Source organism: Camelina sativa, chromosome 17 (genome assembly GCF_000633955.1).
Source record: "Camelina sativa cultivar DH55 chromosome 17, Cs, whole genome shotgun sequence".
Classification (NCBI taxonomy): domain Eukaryota; kingdom Viridiplantae; phylum Streptophyta; class Magnoliopsida; order Brassicales; family Brassicaceae; genus Camelina; species Camelina sativa.
In genome coordinates this window covers 12,914,317-12,934,410 of record NC_025701.1, presented here as the reverse complement: position 1 = coordinate 12,934,410, position 20,094 = coordinate 12,914,317, and the positions used below count along the sequence as shown (strand labels likewise).

The following is a 20,094-nucleotide window of genomic DNA, read 5'->3' as shown; positions in this document are numbered from 1 at the left end:
TTACTACACTTTAACGAAGTTTAAAACTACCATATACTAATTTGTTTCATTTAGACAACATAATTTGTTTATTCTGTTGTAAAAAAATCATTTTACATTACAGAAAACGTTTTGCGTGATTAGAATATCAACATTGCTACTTCGCCTCCATCGATCGTTATGTCTTCTTCAAATTTGATCACCGACACACTTAAACGTAGGTTGAGCAAGCTTCTTCGTTTTGCTTTCTATAGCTACTATGTTTCCACTTTTGTTGTATACATTTTCTTCTTTACATCTCCATCGGGTAGCTAAAAAAATCAATATATGGTCTGCCTAATAAATTGCATCCATTCAATTCCCAACGCTACGAAAATGGCACCTATCTTGGGAATGCAACTCATGATTATCATCTTCTTTTTTTTTGCATACATTTCTTGTTGGACCACTTCATTGTTTTTAAAACAATGAATCATAATTTAAAAAATTTGGACCATCTAACCGAGGAATAAACAGAGAATATCTAAGGAACATGCATGTGACAAGAAACCCAAATCAGTAAATCTAAAACATAATTGAGCAAATGTGATATACGTACTGCCAAAAAAAAAACGTATATTAACTTTTCCTTGTAAATTACAACACATTGTATAGGTTATTTCGTTGTATATTTATACATAACAGCTATTTCAATTATAGATAGAGAGATATATATGTGTGAACAAAAAAAAAAAAGAACAAAGCAGTGACATAGAAAACGACAGATACAGAGACTCGATCACTCAAATTACAAATGACTCAATGACACAGCACGCCCGTCATCTTCCCTCCGGGCTGCGCCTGCTCCACCACATTAAAACATAGAGAGGGACTAGTTAGAAAGAGAGAAAGATTTGGAGTTGTCTCATCTCATGTCTGAATATAACAATCTCTGACCGTTCTTGTCATATCAAGAAAACAAAATAATCTCTCACGTTCGTTATTTCTTTTTTTCCCTCATCGAAACATTCTCTCTTTCTTCATCTCCGTTTCTGTATGGGTTGTCGAGATATTCTGTTGACTTTCTCCGTCGCTCTCTTACTCATATCTCTGTTCCAGATCTGGCTTTTCCGGGAAGGACGACAAGTTCCGGAACTATCGGAAGACCAACTCGGAAAAGACAGAAAAGCCCTGCTCGCGTCCAAGAACAACAAGGACGACGACGATGTTCATCAACGACTCTATCAAAGGTATTTTAAGGGAAGATCTTTTGGTGTAAACAACACAAATTCTTCCTTTGAAGATTCCAATAGAAGGATCCCTAGTTCCCCTGATCGCCTTCATAACTAGTTAGTTCGTCGTGCCTTGTTTAGCTTTTTCTATATTCTTTTGGACTCTTGCCTCATTTTGTTAGCATGTATTATTCGTAAAATTGCTATCTAGATATACTGGTAAGAAACGAGAGCATTTTGTTTTTTCTTGGCATTGGGATCAAAGGAATGTGCATACGGTAAATGTAATAAACTCCGGAACGTTTTTTTTTTTGTAATCGGTTATTGCATTGATTTATGTATACACTTGATGAGAAATAAATATTTATGGAAATTATTACGGTATTATGATCAGTTATACGCACCTTCACACTTTGATTATCTGGTTCATTCATATCCGTGTTTTCTATTAATTTGATCAAACTTGACAGTGTTTCAAGTAGAGAAACATTAAGTCATCATTCACTCCCACTTTAGCTACAATGAAAATCTTTGTTTTTTCTTTAACATCCATGCTAGCTAGATGCATGACATTTTTAATATATCGTCATTAATAAATCTTCTTGATTCATTTATCTTGTTTCATAACATTTACGATTGAGTTTTGTGGGCAGTTTTCTAATATGGAGTATATATATATCCGAATTAAAAACAGAAGAAAAAATGATGAACTAAAAGTAAATGATCTTTGGTATCTACTCCACTAATAATTGACACTTTCTTTCATATATATGGAAATATTTATTGAAGAAGTGTGTGTATATATGCTCTGCTGATTTCTCATTTATCAGATTTAGGTAAATTGTTTGGGACTCTTTAATTTTTCACAAATTTATGTTTTTTTAGTTGTGGTTCCATGAAGACTAAAAAAAAATGAAATTTAAAAATGCAAGTGTAAGTTTCTGTATCAGCAAGTTATCCACATTATGTTTACCACTAAATAGTAGTAAGTGGAGCTGACGGCATTAAGCTTGCCATCACAAAATTCAAAATAGAGAATAGGAGAATTAATAATTGAATATCCAAAACCTCTACAGGAGAAAGAAAGACAAGACGAAGGCATTCATTTGAAAAAAATAAAGGTTGGTAAGCTAATAATATTAAAGGTTGTCGTGACGAAGGACCCACTTAAATTGACGTGATCACGCTCAAAGTTTGTATCTCATCAACGTTAAAAATTTGCCAGAAAAAGGAAAGTCTTCGATGAGAGAGTCTGTAACAAAAAAAGGGTCAACTAGTGTTGAACATCGAATCAGTAATAGTTGTTAGTAATAAAAACATATTACAAACATGATAAACAATGAACCATGGGACACGTGTGGTTCTTGTCGCGATATTTTATGTCAAGGCTTGTGGGTGGATCGTCGATCCTGTGAGTGGATCGTCGATCCTGTGAGTGGATCAATACGTTAGATGGGATCGCGATCGGGGGGATGAGTTCAGGGTCAAAAGTAAACGTCAAATAAGTGTATAGAATTAGAATAACGCGCACAAACTAGTTAATCAAATTAAATTTTATAGATCATTAAATTAAATGCTAACATTTTTATATTCTCACAAACTACATTTAATTCGGTGGAAACAGTTTTACGTACGCCCTCAAAATCAGCTAGACAATTTTTTACAAAAAGTAATAAATTAGATTAGTACTCGTGCTATAGCACAGGTTGAAATTCTTTTTATATATATTATTTTAATATAATTTATATGATTGTTTTTAATAGATTTTTTAGATAAAATATTATGTTTCAGAGGTTTAGCATGGTAAACTGATAAACGATTGTCATTTCTATTTTGGAGTATTTTCGGTATGAATATGAGCAATGTCGATAATGGTAAAAGGAAAATTGGATGATTTATATCGAAAGTTTAGAAGATTCTCATTAAGAATTTATTTTTAATTGAAGATTTTATTCCTTTGTTATACTTCATAGTATATTTTATCATCTCTAATAAGTTGGTTAAAAATATGGTCTAGCAAAAAATCTGCCGAAAATAAATTTGAAATATTCTCTTTAAGATTTCGGAAACAATGTGATTCTGAAAAAATAAATTTGCTTGATTCTCTAAAAGATTTTTGGGAACAATGTACTTCCGAAAATAAATTTCGGTTGAACCGACTGTTAATCTTGTAACCAATTAATCTATCAATTTGGAATATTCTTAATAAGATTTTCGGTAACCATTTTTTTTTTTTTTTTGGACAAATTCGGTAACCAATTTAATCTATCAATTTCGAATACCTTTTAAGATTTTTGGAAACAATTAAGGTTGCACTCACTATTTAACTTGTAACCAATTAATCTATTAATTAATTAATGTATAACCTATTTGTAACCACTTATTAAAATTATATATATTATCTACAAAACAATGTTGTGTACTTCCGTTTTATTACAAAGGGGATTGTAAACTCACTACAAGAAAACATGGTTAAATACTACTAAATTTCCTACCAAAGTTTTGGTAAGACAAATTTCCTACCAAAAACTTACAATTATTTTACAAAAAAACAGTTATCGAAGGAAATTGAGAGGAAAATTCCTACGAAATATAATTGTGAGAAATTCGTAGGAAATTTCCTACAAAAATCTTTCAAAACGTAAAATCGTAGAAAATTTTGTAGGAAAATGGAACGAATTAAATAGGAAAAAAAGGGTTAGGAATTTGGTAAGAATATTTCTTTCTAATTTCCTACGAAAAATATACCGAAGATATTTTGTAGGAAACTCGTAGAAACATTTCCTTCCAATTTCTTACGAAATATGTTTCCTTCCAAATTCCTACTGATTGAAGAAATAATTTCTACCAACTTCCTACAAAAAAGTTAGGTGTAGGAAAATTGTAAGTTTTATTTATTAAATTCATTTACTTATAAATTTAAAATCACATATATATATATATATATATTTAAAGTAAATATATATTACAAAATAATTTTTTTATCTATTTAATTATAAATTTAAATCTCTACTACTTATAGTTCTAGTTTTGTTTTAGAAAATCAATAAACTTTTTCAAACTTAATCCTTAAAGTTTTAAATTAAGTCATTTTCTTAATCCCAAAACACTAACCAAAGAATTTATTTATTTAACTCAAATATGTGAAGATTATTTTCAAATAAAATTTTAAAACAAACATACTGGTTTCCATTAAAATTCCTATAATTAAGGTTTTCTAACACATTAATATATTAATTAGTGAAAGCTTCTTATTCGCTAATATACTGAAACAAGGATTGCACTGTCCACCGTTGATATATTGAATGAATCCAACGGCCTATATCTTCTTCTTCCTTTCTCTCTTCTTCTCCTATGTCTGTCTCTTCTACTTCACCGATGAAACACAAGTTTCTTTAGTTTTTTTTTTACTCATGTCGTCAATTTCAGTCTTGTGACAAACGAGATGATGATGAACAAAGAATTCACAAGTACTTTTCGAGCCGTCGTTCACCACCATCACATCTCGAAGCTTCCGCTGCCGTTCACCACCATATCTCGATCCTCTACAGCTGTGGGTTCTCTCAATGCCACGATTTCGATCTATTAGACTATTACCTTATTTTTGTTTAGTTTTTTCATTTCGTTGAGTTGATGGAATTGATCGATTTCATATTCGATGTTTCTGTGTTTTTGTTTGTGTTTCAGATTTGGATCTGAGAAAAAATGACTGAGCCGACAACCTCTGGATCTGGTGAAAGAGGGTTTGCCTGAGCCGACAACCTTTGTATCTGTCGTGGTGGTTTTCACCGGTCCGGTTTGAAAGGTCTTTTGCCGGTGTTGGTTGGAGGGGATAGATTCTCGCCGGGTCTTTCCAAGCCGCCGTGTCTACCGCAAAGCCGTGGCCTTGAATCCGCCGGAGCTAATGCCCTGACTCTCTGCCTCCGGTTATACAGCAAGACCCGAGCCCCCGATATGATTCCGGCGAGATTTTCCGATTGCTTCCGTTTTGTAACTGTGTCCTCATTGTAATCGGCCCAGCCCTAGCCCATTAAGGGATCTTAATTTTAATATATATATATATATATAAAAAGTTAAAATTGTATGGATCGTAAAACTGTATTTGGGATTATATATTGTTTCAATTGTTAATAAATTTTGAATTTATAAAAATGCAAAACTAACTGGAAAATTAATTGGGGGTTTGATTTAGAAAAAAGAATGAAGTTTTGGTAGGAAAAATGAATGAAGCTTTGGTAGGAAAATAGTATTAAAATTTCGAAGGAATTTGGAGTGAAATATTTGGAAGGAAAACTAAAGGAAATAATTAGAAGGAAAACCGAAGGAAATAGTATCCTTTGAATATATCGAAGGAAAATAGACGATACTGTCTTTCACTGTTCTTTCTTTTTCCCTACGAGATTTCCTTCGAAAATAGTTTTGTAGGAATTTTGAAAGATATTTCCTTCCAAATTCTCACTAATTTTGATTTCCTTCGGGCTATTTCCTCCTTCGTTTTTCGTAGGAAAATGGTAAGAAACAACGGTTTCTTACTAATTTCCTTCGATTTCTATGGTAGGAAATCAATCATTTCCTTGTAGTGACTGTAATCTTAAATAGTTGACAAAAAAACTGTTAATCTTAAATACGAAAAGAAAAGAAGATAAACAAATTTTATTGATAAAATTAAAACCACAAGAACTTTTACATCTTACTAACTACAAAGAAACAAATTTAGCTAACAATCACACGAATTATATATTAACCCAATTTTGTGTGTCAAAAGAAAAAAAAAATAGTGTAAGTGTTCATATTTTTTTCCTTCAATAATTGGGGTCGGCTTTTCGAAGTAGCCTGTTCAAGATAAACTTGGATAAAATTGCGAAAAAAACTATCTCGACATTTTCTTCTGTTGGTTTGGTAAAGTGTACGTAATTAGAAAAAATAGCTCTTAAGAAAATTATATTGAAAAAATGCATTAGTTGACATATGGAAATGAATTAGTTTAGTATTTATTTGGAATTAATCAACGTGAGTATACTATATTAACAGATTACTTTTTGTTTATGCAGAGAATGTATGTTTATTGGAAGAATATGCTTTTATTTGGTTAAACTAGAATATGACCCGTGCTAGAACACGGATTGAAATTTATTTATTTTGTTTATTTGATAATTTTTATTTAAAACAACGTATATGTGATTATTTTATTTGTTTTAAAAAAAAATTTCTGGATGGAATATTATGCCATGAAATCATATACTAAATATGATTTATGAAAATAACATCTATTTTGTAAGATATACTCTAGTATATCTAGATTTTAATCTGCGGTATAACGTTGATTAAGTTGTGTGATAAAAAAAAATAATTTTTTTTTGTTAATTTTATTTGATTTGTTTAGTTTTTAAAATTATATATTAAATTTTGATTATTAATTTTATGACTTAACCTATAGTATAGCTCATATTTATTTTAGGACCAAATATGTAACATATATTTGTCAAAATCATCGTGACCGAGAAAGCCTACTAAAAAACATTATTCCAAACTTAAATTTAATCTGAGAAATCATATTTTTTAAATTTTAACCCGTGCTCTAGCAAGAAATCATATTTCTTGATTTTTTTTCATATTATAGTGACATATTATTGACCAATGCTATAACAAATCAAGTTAGAGTGTTTATAATTTTTAACTTCTTGATCTATCATATATTTATTATTCTTAAAAATATCAAATTAAACTATTTTTAAAGACTCCAAATTAAATTATTGTAAAATTTTATTATAGTATATAAAACAATACAATTCAACAAAAAAAATATGAAATAAATTTAAATATTCAAATTTTGACATGTTACTCAGTCAAAATTTTCTGATAAAATTTGATAGATTTTATTTTTTAGTATAATCGAAAATCACTTGTAATCTGCAGAAAAATGATTAATTTCTGAGATTTTTTTGTCTATACATGGTTAGTTAAATGTTTTTTTGGAGATTTTATTTTATACTTTGAAATATCTTTTTAAGAGGATCCTAATTATAAATCTATATAACCTATCAAATAATTAATCCATATAACCTATCAAATAATTAATCTTAGTTATAACCTATATTAATAGTATATGGTCTACCAATTTGAAGTCATGTACTTCCCTTTTATTAAAAAAGGGATATTTGAATGTTACTGAGGATGTAGAGTTGAAAACAAAACAACAAAACAGCCAGCTTAAAGTATGAAATACAAAAAGTTCAATTATTAAAGCTGAAAGAAAATGCGTTGCTACATATTTGAAAGAAAAAAAAGTTTGTCAAAAAAGATTTAAGTATTATTTTTGTTGACGATCGTTTTTAAAAAGTTAAGACATATTCTCTTCTTTAAAATAATGATTCTAGGTTGACTAACTAAACTATCAATGTTGGAATGCTATCCTTAAAGGTTGATTTTGTAACGAATAAATTCCTTAAGAATATTTTGGAGCGTAAGAATTTTGAATTCGACACCAGGTCTAGTACTCTTCCAAAAAAATATTTGAGCTCAACTGGTTAAAATTACCAGCAACACTCTTATATTCATTTCTTTTGTTTTAAACTTACGACAACATCATTTGGAGTTGGAGTATACATATAAGCAGCTCAAAAGACGAGATAATTTGAAAGTTAAAAAATTACCAGCACTTAACAATTATTTGTTAATGCTGTTCAGCCTGTTCTAACACTTAAACCCCGCGCAATGATTGCGTAAGTGATAAATAAACTGGCTATGATTTCACATAAACAAGCATCACAAGGCGAAGAAGAGGGCCGAAATGAGTCAGTTGACTACGTAGTTGGGCTTTAATTTATTTATGAGTCCCGTCAAAAACCCTAAACTCAAATTTGCTTCAATACCTCATTTTATTCACTGGTCCAAGAAGTTTTGTGTTAACTTTTTTTTTGTTAGGCCCTCGTCAGATACCAAAACGGGATTGGGATATGATACCAAATCGTAATGCCCCAGGCGGCCAGGCTGAGTGGAAAATATCAGATCATCTATATGTACGGATATGTTTCTGGTACTATTCGACCTGCATTAAAATTTTCCTATATTTTTCTTACACTTGATTTGTAAACGCATATCTATAGGATGACATCTCCAATAGTATAATGGTTAAGAAAACAAATCTAAGTATAAGATATTTTGGAAAGGTTTCCACAAAAATCATGAGGAGATGGGGATGCCAAACGGGGTTTAATCAAAATGACGGTCACTGACGTTTTGGGATTTACTCATTTTTTCAAAAAATGAATATTGAAAGAGTTTTTAAAAGAGAGGAGAGGACCACAAACAACATGTCATTTCATTTTTCATCCCAAAAGGCCAGCCACGAGCCAACCCTTCTCCTAATATGAATTAAATTATTACAAAATTCCAAAATTTCTTTTTAATTTGGTGGGTCCAACTGCCCTTTCAATCTTTTTAATAAATCTATCTATTGATTTGGTCCAAATAAGACATGGTTCAATTATTATTACACAGTATTTTTTTTTTTGTCTGTTGAATTTTCGAAAGCAGATTTTAATTTTGTCTTCAATTATTTGACAATAATAAAATTTTCTAACAAAAATTACTACTTTCAGTTTTCCTAAGGTATTCGAAACTCTCTTTCTGTTTGTTTGACCTTAAATAAAACAAAACCATCAAACCAAACGTTGAGGTTGATAGACAGCATAAAATATGGGAAGGAACTGGCAAAGCCATAAAAAAGTAGCTTTAACCGTTTTTAGTTTTGAAAACATACTGACATGAATAATTATAATTTTTAATTTCTCTCTTCCTATGATGCCAATAAAAATGAATATATTATTTCTCTATCTCGCTTCTATCATTTTTCAGTTTTTCCCAAGTGGGAAGTGGAAACAACAAGTAGGGTTCGTTCTTGTTCTTGTCAATTAGGAAGTCTTTCCAAATTTTACTAGCTGTCTTTGCAAACGCAATGTAATACTTTTGGGAAAAAAAAAAAGATAAAGGAGAAAAACCGAAAGATGATAATTTCTTTTAAATATTATATTCGTCAATATAATACTTTTATAACTAAGTACGTACAGGTTGACTGACCCAAAGAAAAAAAAAAAACTAAGCACGTACATACATTTTATCTTTCATTTATCTAATATCCGGTAACTGTAATAGAAGAAGCGGCAAACCGAAGGTTGAATGTGATATTTACGAGGCCAATGTCTCTCAGTCTATCTCTAGGCTCCTTCGTGCGGACCCAACTCTCATGCTACACAACAACATCCTAAGATGTGACTTTTACATCTTTTAGTTGTGTCCTGCCTTTCTATGAATTGGACTTTTGTATCACTTAGGACGACAAAGACAAAAAGATTTCTCACAACTCTATTTAATGTGTACCTATACTTTATTTACCTCTTCTACGTATTAGCTTTAGATAATCATATTATATAGCACTTCCAAACAAAACTTGTTTGAAATTATCCATCTTACCAAAAAATTTAGCACCACCAAAATTAACATATCTTATGTACCACAAATATAAATTATTAACGGGTCGTTGATAATGATATGATGATATTAACGCCGATTGATATTTAATCCAAATCCAATATACGCGTGTGTGGTAGTTAGTATCCATTTTCATCTTAGCTAGAATTTGAAAAGGAATTTGGACTATACAGAAAAAAAATGATACATCAATTGGCAAGGACAACGACGACTCATGGTTAACTTGTCCATTGTGCTTATTATAATTGGCTGTCAAGCCACTTTTTATTTTGAAATCCCAATTCTGATTCTTTTAAGATGATAATTGTCGTTCCCAAAAGTTTTTAAGAATCTGTTTAACTATATTATTATTGTAAAGTTCTTAAGGATGATCATTAGATTTTATCCTTAGTTTCGTTCCGTGTGGTTTGTTAGTTTTTTTTTTTAGTATGGAAAATAATTTACAAATTAGACTCAAATGTCTCGGATCGGTTCACAAACTTTTTTCTGGCTTCAGCTTACCAAAATTGAAGTAAATATTTTTATAGTAAATCGTTAATATATTTTAATTATATGAGTCTTGGTCTATAATTTGTTTGGTTTAGTTTGGTATATAGATATTTTAATAGTAAATCGTTAATATATTTTAATTATATGAGTCTTAGTCTTGTTCTTCTATATAAGAGTAACGGTTTGAGACGTTACTCAAGACTAATCGGTTAGTTTTGGTTTGAGAAGTTATGTTTCAAATTCGGGTTGAGAGGTCATAAGCATGTTTAACTAGAGTATTTTCAACAATCAAAATGCCTTTGCACATTCTTATTACCAAATATATACATCAGTGCTATATTTATAATACAAGAAAAGTCACATTATTGGTCACTTCTATGTACATAAACCAAGCCGCGAAGCACAATTAAGTGCCAAATTAACTTCTGTCGTTGCAGAAGAAAAAAACTCACTAAAATTTGTAAAGTGAGATATAACGCGAGTACATTCACTATTCAGTAGTTAACACCTAATGGTGAATTTGCAGCAGCAGCAGTGAGCGCGGCTCTCTTAACGAATCTTCCTTTCATGCGTGGTCTTTTCTCCGCATTCAGTTTACGTACCTCGTACCTTATCTTCTTAGAAAACAACCTTGTCCTCCTCTTCTCTCTGTACCTCGAAACCCTAGCTTCTCTACCTCCATCTCCAAACCCACTTGATGGTAAACATCCACCAACGTACTGCTTCTGATGACTTTGATCTCCACCAAATTCTCCCTAAAACACACAATTCAAAATTAGATAAAACTCACTATCATCGGAGGAAAGAAATGGAATCCTAACGAGTAATGAATATATATATACATATGTATAACATACCATGGAAACAGGTGGCCAACTGCTAATGTCAATGTCTAGTTCCGGTGGCTCTCCCGAAGTCCACGGTCGACCTTGGCCTCCCCAAGTAGATATAACCGAGTCGTAGTTTAATCTTAGCATCAGAACATTCTTCTCTTCTTCCTCCTTCACCTTAACAACGCATTCACCACTACTTTCAACATTCTTCATTACCTCTTCTTCGGATGTCTTGTGTGACGACTCGTAATCAAAACTTAGCTCAAACGGTACCGTTCCATCCACGTCTTTCCGATCATCATCATCGAATATTTCCATGTTTATGGCTTTCTTTTCTTCTACTTCTTCTTCTTCAATCTCGTCTTTTTCGACTTTGAACATCTCTGTATTAGAAAACCCTAGGTCCTCCATGGCGTAAGACTCAGTGTCTAACCCGCGACCGAGCAGAGTCTCCACGTCAGCAGCGAACTCCTCAAGCTCCATGTCGGTCGGGAAAAAACCATTAAGACAACTCTCAGCGTTGTCTTCCTCCTCATCGATCATCACACTGATCATAGGAAACTCGATCTTCGGCGCAACGACATCGTTCAAGAATTGTTCAGCCACCAACGGATCGAGAACCGGCACTTGACAGATCAGCTGCTCTTCTAGCTCATAGCTGTCGGTCTGATCCTCAACACTAATCTCCGGAACCAAGTCATGAAAAATCGACAAATTGTTCTTCTTACCTGAGCCACGTGGGGTCCGAGCTTTACGAGTGAACCCGTGATGCCAAGTGGCGGCTTCGTGTGGAGGAGAAGCTGATGACGAGTGGCTGCTATGCTTTACGGCCGCCGGGCTGGCCGTCTTCAAACGGACCCTCTCGTGCCGGCGAGCGAGAGGGTTTGCTGAGTGGACCAAACTGTCGCAAGATTGACAAAGAAAAGCATCGTCGGCCGCGCAGTACCACCGTGCCCGTCTCTTCACGCAGCTATCGCAAGCCCTCGCCGTCTTCGCTCCAACAGCATTCGCCAAACTTTTCATCTTCTTACAAACTGTAAAACCAACATCAACGACAAGAGCACGAGAGCTTTGATTTCGAGAGAACAGTTTCAATAATTGAAATCTATTATTGCTCTGCGTTACAAGTAAGATTTTTTTTTTTTTGTGTGTGTCGTCGTCCTAGAAGGATTTGGGCAGTGAGTGTTTGAGATTGAAGAGGATGTCCCGGAAGAAGTGCGTACTCTTTTGTGTCAGTGGATTTTTGAAGTTATAAAAATTATTTTATGCACTTTTTGGGTGTTTATGTCTTCGGTTGAGACCCCACGTTGAGGCCTTATCTGATTTGTGATTGGTTGAGTTCAGAAGATGATCCTCGTAATAGTGTTTTAATTGGTCAGATTCTTTATCCAGTGGATTTCTAGTGTGGTCCATCTTGTCGCTTTCCTTGCCCAATCCCTCGTTATTTATTTTTCTCATTTTATTGTATCCAGTGGATTCGCCATTTTTTTTGTTTATTGTAGACTTTTTTCTTTCCTTTTTTTTTGTGGATTTTGTTATTTCTTTCTTTTTGGGTAGCAAAGGTTTCTGTTGTCATTTTTATCTTTTCTTTGTTGTCTACCATTTTTTCTATAAAGACTACATGTATATAGTATTCCCTATGCTTTTAATAGATTAATACTAATTTAGCTCGGCATCATATGAACCATGCACTAATCCTTAAGCCCATTTAATTTGGTCACAAAATAAAACACTAATCTTTGTGTACTATTTTACATGAGGACATGTAATTTTCTAAATGTTTTCGTCTAATTATATTACACTTTGATATAATTCCCTTTTATTTAATATATTAGTAAAATTTCATAATTATTCAGTAACTTCCAAATAGCAATTCAATCGGGTGTGCCCTTAATTATCGAGTTTATCTCTTGTAGATAATCATTCATATAAAATCATTAATGTCCACATAATTCATTTTTTTTTTTAATAAAGGATGTAACATCAGGACTTTTCAAGTACTATCCATAGAATTCATTTCATGTTCACGAGGTTTTTGTCAAGGAGAGAAGCGAACAGATTACAGTACACATATGGTTTATTCAAAATCGTTACAATTTCCTAAAGATAAGGGAGGGCTCATCGTGTTACATTAGAGGCATTTATCCCCGGGCTAGAGAATGTGTGTGGCTCAAAACTCAAATATATATAGCCGATATAAGTACAAGAACTCTTGAAACGAAATTTACTTTATAAATTTTAGACTTTGAGTAGAAGCTCCATAATATGAAAGAAACACATACAAGGCCCTTATTTTAAGCCCACGAGAATTGTACGATTTCTTAGGGAAACTGTAGACCTCACTTTTGGTTCGATTGTTCGTTTTAATCGATGATACAAGAAGTCAAGAAGATGATTATTTACTCAGAGTATCCATTTAGAGATTTTTCTTTGGTTCACAAATAATGTCACTTCATAATTCTAATGTGGTTTTTACATTTAATTTTTTAATTTACCTCTTAACCCAAAACTTATTTTCATTGAATTTAAACTATTAGTTACTTACTAAATATGGACAAACATATATAATTTTAATTTTTCTTAATTTGTGTGAATTTTATCAAAATAACACTTTTTGTGAAACAAAGAGAGTAATAATCTAATTTTCCATGTTGGTCACTATTATTTAGCATTATTATGACAATATATGGTCACTATTCTTTTGTTAATACTTGATCGACATATATTAAGTGTCATCAAAATAATTTTGTAATACTATCTATTTGGCATGTGAATTATAGTTAAATTAAAAAATAAATCAATATAACGCTTCTATAATTGAAAATATATAGTAACATATTTTGAGTATTATATAAACCGCAACCGAATCTTCCAAGTTCCAACATGGAAAATTAGTTCTGAGTAATAATCACATGATCATACTTGCAATTTAATTTTGCTCAGGTCATCGTTTCAAAAATTATGCAAGAAAAGTATCTTGCAAATTAGTCATCACAAATTTGCTACGGTCACATGATCATACTTGCAATTTAATTTTGCTCAGATCATCGTTTTAATAATTATGCAAGAAAAGTATTTTACAAATTAGTCAGCACAAATTTGCTACGGTATTTGCTATACCTTTCATAGCAATAATTTACGAGAATTCAAGTTGCCAATGTATGTAGTAATTATACAACAAAGTTACTAGAGAAATGTTGTTGCATTAATACAACAAATATAGCAAAAGATTAGTTTTTTGCAATTTTTGTAACGTATATGCAACAAACAAGAATTTGCAACAATATATTGATCTATTGCAATAATTTTTGAAGTTGCAATATAACTATTTTTTGTAATGGATCTTTGATGATTACAATCTCCTAATGTTCTTTAGTTGAGAGATGGACGGTGAAATACAGCCTCCTCCTGGTCGGAGAAGTGATCCAGCGGATCCTTGAAAATAAAATTAAAAAGATAGCATGGGGTCAAATGAATTCAGAAAGCTAAAACGTTGTGAGATATTACTAGAACACGACTTTCTCACCATGAAAGTAACATTGGCCAGATGGGAATCAAGGGAAGCTGAGGGAACACACCGAGGAGGATTGGGCAACCAGGACAATATCTGTTTGAACAATAAATGCAAACACTAGGGTCAAACTAGAAGTGCGTAAGGGAAACCAAAAAAAAAGAAAAATAGTTAAGCCAAAAGACAAAAATGTAACGATTAGGCTCCTTGATGATTACCTTCTCCTGATGTTCTTCAGTCAAAAGATGGGCGGTGAAATTGTCAATAAGATAAGGTCTATATCAGATAAGGCAATAATAATAGTTGGACGTGGATTCTCCTCAGTGAATTCACGGAATAACGGTTTTTTCATACCTCCACAATAGCACTGTGTTGAATTCATACATTTGACTATTGATCTGGCCTAAACATACATTATGTTTCTGAATTATTGAATTCTGTACCCCAACTTCGAAATCAATATCCCAAGTATAAATATTGTGCCATAACATACAAAAACGTGTTTATGGTCTAACTCTGTTAAGCTTTCGTTTAATCAAAATGACGTGGATTCCACGTGTGCGCAGTGATGCAAAACGACGTCGTTTTGAGAAAACAGAAAATCTAAAATTTTGGCCAAACAGAGAATCTAAAATTTCAGATTGACCCGAAATTGAAAATGCCCAAATTTTCGGGTTCCTCCGCCGAGAGAGAGTATCGGGAGAGAGGAAAAGAGATTTGAGACAGCAATAAAAAACGACGTCGTTTTGGCCAAAATATTAGATTTTCTATTTTCCCAAAAAGACGTCGTTTTGAATCGCTGCACACACTTGGAATCCACGTCATTTTGATTAAACGGAAGTTTAACAGAGTTAGACCATAAACACGTTTTTGTATGTTATGGCACAACATTTATACTTGGGGTATTGATTTCGAAGTTGGGGTACGGAATTCGAATATTCAGAAACATAATGTATGTTTAGGCCAGATCAATAGTCAAATGTATTAATTCAACATAAGGCTATTGTGGGAGTATGAAAAAGCCGTTTTTCCGTGAATTCACCAATATGGTCCGACATTTTCATGTGGAATAGACTCCTCTCAGAATGCATAATGCATTTTCGTATGATGGTTCATCAAATGTAAATCTTGATGTTTAAATTCTTAATCTTATAAATTAATTCATAAACCAGAAAATCAAACCATAACCATTATATGTATATATATATATATATACATAAAACCAAACCATAACCATTATATATATATATATATATATATATATATTTCTTATTATATAAACCTTTGTTTTCAAAGTTAGTAATTCATATAATCGTGACACATGTCAAGTATAACGATAATATTTTGATATGTGTGAAAAGAAAATTTATTTAATAATTATAAGAAAATTAAAAAATCCTAAAAATTAAAGGATTACAATTAATATTTTTGAAAATATACAAAACCAAAAGTAATATATTATATCACTAATTCTAATAGAAAAGTTATCTATTAAATTACTAATTTAAATCGAAAAATATGTGCAATTAATAAAGAAAACATTTGAAATTTAATTACAATATTTATTTATTATAATCATATATTAAAAAAAATTATACAGAAAAGTGATTAAATTATAAAAAGGTATAATGTGTTAAAATTAATGATTAACATAATATAAGAAAAATAAGAAATTAATGTAGTTTTCTTAAGTTTTTCAGTCGGTGAATGATTTGATAGTTATTTAATATTATGTTGTTATATAAACCTTGGTTTTCAAATTAGTAACTAATGTGATCGCGATACGTGTCAATTTTAACAATTAAAGACTTTGTCATGTGTTATACAAAAGCTATGTTTTAACTTATTTGTAAATTATAAGAAATTAAAAATTTAAACAATTTAATAAATATAAAAAGATAGTTGTAACCAAAATCCCGGTTTGGGGATTGCATCGGTCGATGCAGATGGTGCATCGGTCGATGCAGGTTCAATTTTTTCTGCGTTTTGACTTAAATTAAACGCTGCGTTTTGGGTTAGGGAGAACCCTTAAGTCGACTTTTTGTCTCATTCGGCAAGTTGAGCCGTTTTTGAGAGAAAAGAAGAGAAAGAGAAGAGTTATTGGTGTTCTTGAGTGTTCTTGGTGATTTCTTGGAGTTGGAGGCTGTTTCTGTAGAGATCTGTAGCTGGGATCGTTGTAGGAGCGTCCTAGGAACGTTTTCTTCCTGTGTTTTGGTCGGATTTCTTCTGTGGCAAAGGTAAGTGCAGGACCATGGCTTATCTAAGCTATAGAACTCTCTAATCTGCTTGTTGGGTGTTGTTAGACGTGTTAGATTGTTATTTGGGACGTTAGGAAGCTTTCTTGTGGCTTGGGATCGAGTTTTGTGGTTGTAGGAACGAAGATCCGGCGAGAAGCTTCGGGGAAAACACGTTGCTCGACATTGCATCGGTCGATGCATATCTTGCGTCGGTCGATGCAAGTGCGAGGACGGCGCGTAAAACTCTAGGATTTTTGTGTTATGTGGAGCATGCATCGGTCGATGCAGTGCGAGTGTAGGTCGATGCAAGTGCATCGAGCATCGATCGATGCAAACCCTGTGTCGGTCGATGCATCCCCAGTTGGTGTCGGTCGATGCATGTTGGTGTCAGTCGATGTAGAGTCTTGGTTTGTTATTGCTGATTGTTTATTGTTGTTTGATGGTTAGAGATAACTCTATTGCTTGTGTGTATAGCCCAGTAGATGGGAGGATTGCCTTACTGAGTGTTTATTAAATACTCATGCATTGCAATGTGTGTTTGTGGTGCAGGTAAAGGCAAAGTGTGATTGTGGAATCTAGGCAATGAAGAGGAGGATGTTCTAGGGACTTGATTGGATGTTATCTGGCATTGCTAGGTTGCTAGAGTTGAGTCATTAGAAACATTGCTAGGTTGCTGGTTCCATGTTTTCTGATGCTTGGTTATTTTGATATTGGTTATGTTATGAATATTGATTATTATATTTATTGGATATTGGTATTGTTATTCCGCTGTTGGTTGTGATTGTGGTTAGGTGGCTAGTGGATATGAGACCACTAGTTGTAGTTTATTTATTATATTATATTTATTATATATTATTTAAAAAAAAACGGGTCGGGTCATTTCAGTTTGGTATCAGAGCCCTTACGGTTCTAGGTTTGGGTTCACTAGGTTTCTGTTGTGATGTTTGGGATTGCATGTCTTGATTGATTATGTGAGTTAGTCAATTGTGTGTGGCATGGAGTCCTAGAACATCCTCTTCGAGCCTACAGTGTGATTCCACAGTGAGTTTGTGTTTTTGTGTTAAGATTGCTTGTTAGCCTCTGTTCTTGCAAGTGCAGTGGTTAAAGGTGTTTGAGTTGTTGGTCGTGGACAGGGACGTGGTCGTGGTCGTGGTCATGGTCGGGCGGGTCCCGAGGCCAGCGAGTGTGTGGTCCAGAGTTCCATGAGGAGGTACGTTAGAGGGTCCCCAAGCATATCAGGAGGGACCAGAGAGGGTTAGCCGGTGAGAATGCTGGGGGTGCTGGGAACCCAGGCATAGGGTTGCAGCAGGTGGAGCCCAGGGTCAAGATGATCGTTGGCGGATCTGTTGGCGTGCTGTTGGAGCGGTTACCGTGAGGGGTACCAGTACAGGCTCCAGTTGTACCACATGTGGCGGGGTGCANCCGAGGGCTGCGGATGTTGAGGAGTTTCCATCTTATGTTAAGAGGATGAGCAGTTGTAGATGACCGGTTTAAGATTATTCTCAAGAGGTATCGAGCCTAGAGAGGCGGATAGGTGGATATATACAGTTGGAGCATATATTTTTGCAGCTTGGTGGTTAATCCAGTTGGATATTAGAAGTTGAGTGGGCAGGTGTGACATTGCAATGTTATACTCGGACCACAAGAGGTACTTTATTGTCGAGAGATGTTTATAATTGTTAAGGATTGTTGCTCCTGAGGAGATGGTGATTCCCCTGAATACTGATAGCTCGAGGGGCTGAGGGCTCCGAGAGTGGCAGAGGGGATGATGTTTCCCTGAGGGGATGAGTAGTTCCCCTGATACCGAGATCTTGAGGATTGTAGTCCAAGAGTGAGACGGTATAACTCGAAGACGCTGGTCTGAGAGTGATATCGGTATGGCTCGAAGGTTGCGACCTAAGGATGGAAGAGTTGGGAACAAGCAATGCCTAGGACGTGAGAATAAACATAATGACGGGATGTAGACCTCGAGAATTGATGGTGGTTTAATCTTAAATTTTAGTTGTGTTGGCCGGTGGGCCACGATTTTATGACCGGTGCTGATGTGATCACGAGATCGGTCATGTGTCCAGGACGGTTGAGCCGGACCCAGATACCTTTCGGACACCACTCGGCCACTCAGACACCACTCGGGACAACTTGAGGCCGGCCTTACTAGTATTGTGCGGCACCAACGAGTCTCCAAGGATCATCAAGGAGGAGGAAGACAAGTCACCTAATGGACATTTCAAACCAAGCTCCAACCTTTACACCAAGAGCTCATGGCTAGCATCACCATTGAAGAGCCTTGAGTTGCGACCAGCTTTGGGAAGCTTGATTCGCGTGTCTTCACCATCACGCTAGTGTGAAGACACCTCTAAGCCATTAGATGGAGCTGTACTCTTTTTCCTACTTCGGGTTTGTCCCAATGGGTTTACCGAAGAGGTTTTAACGAGGCACCGAACTCTAGTGCATCTCCACTTCATTCCCACTTGCCTCATGACTTGGAAACATTCATTGACATGCTTAGGGGCCAAAGAAGTGAAGATCTTATCACCGCGTCCAGCCAATGATGTGGCCATCCTATTTCTTGCCCTTCCTTTCTTTTGAATTTCTTCTTGAACCTTCTATGACCGTTGGATTGGTCTTTGCTTTGATTTACTTTTGCTTTTGCTTTTTGGCCATGTGTGTGGTTTAGATCATGGCCACGTTTTCTAGGGTTAAGTGTTCCCTTATGTAAGCCTCCCTATATAAAGGCCTAAACCCTCATTTATAAAGGTAGACTTGAATAAGAATTAACATTCCCAAAGAGAGAATCTTTGTTTCTTGTCTCACCTCTCTCCTTAGCCCAAGTCTGAGACTTGGCTCTTGAGAAACTCTAGGAGATTAACGAACCAGGTTCATAATCCCATAGTCCGACCGTATCACGGGCCGTGCCATCTCCCGTGTGTCGTCGAATCGATCCGCCTTTCTATCCGCAGCGTCCGTCGTCCATCCGTACGCTGCGTCCCATCCGACCATTTCTTTGAGAACCGATCGAGTCGAGTTTCTTACCGAGACGTTCTCCCATCCGACCATCTTTCCCAGAGATTGCCAAGTCGAGTTATTCATTGGCAACGCTCGTCCCACTTCCGTCTGTACCGTGACGCGACCGAGACCGCTCGATCACTGACAGAAGCCGCGACCGAGAGACAATCTTCCAATCCGCTCGTTTGTTTTCTCTCATCTCTCGTTTCCCTCGTTTGTTTCCTCTCTAGACTCGAATCACCGAGCCTTGTCCGAGGAAAATCTCTTCTAGCTCTCTCGGCCCGAGAGCACTTCATCCGTCCAAACCGCAACCCCGTCCTCCGATCACATCAGGTGCG

The 20,094-nt window shown here is 34.4% G+C and overlaps 2 protein-coding genes across 2 annotated transcripts; one reads left to right on the top strand and one right to left on the bottom strand.

The window, feature by feature from the left end:
• Positions 705–1,501, top strand: LOC104756957 (CLAVATA3/ESR (CLE)-related protein 43-like). Its single transcript, XM_010479625.2, has one exon. The coding sequence runs from the start codon at positions 1,015–1,017 to the stop codon at positions 1,306–1,308; it is 294 nt and encodes a 97-aa protein (XP_010477927.1). The 5' UTR covers positions 705–1,014; the 3' UTR covers positions 1,309–1,501.
• On the bottom strand, positions 10,448–12,251 carry LOC104756956 (zinc finger protein CONSTANS-LIKE 16-like). Its single transcript, XM_010479624.2, has 2 exons — positions 11,027–12,251; positions 10,448–10,924 (listed from the first exon to the last, which is right to left on the bottom strand). The coding sequence occupies exons 1-2, from the start codon at positions 12,023–12,025 to the stop codon at positions 10,664–10,666; spliced, it is 1,260 nt and encodes a 419-aa protein (XP_010477926.1). The 5' UTR covers positions 12,026–12,251; the 3' UTR covers positions 10,448–10,663.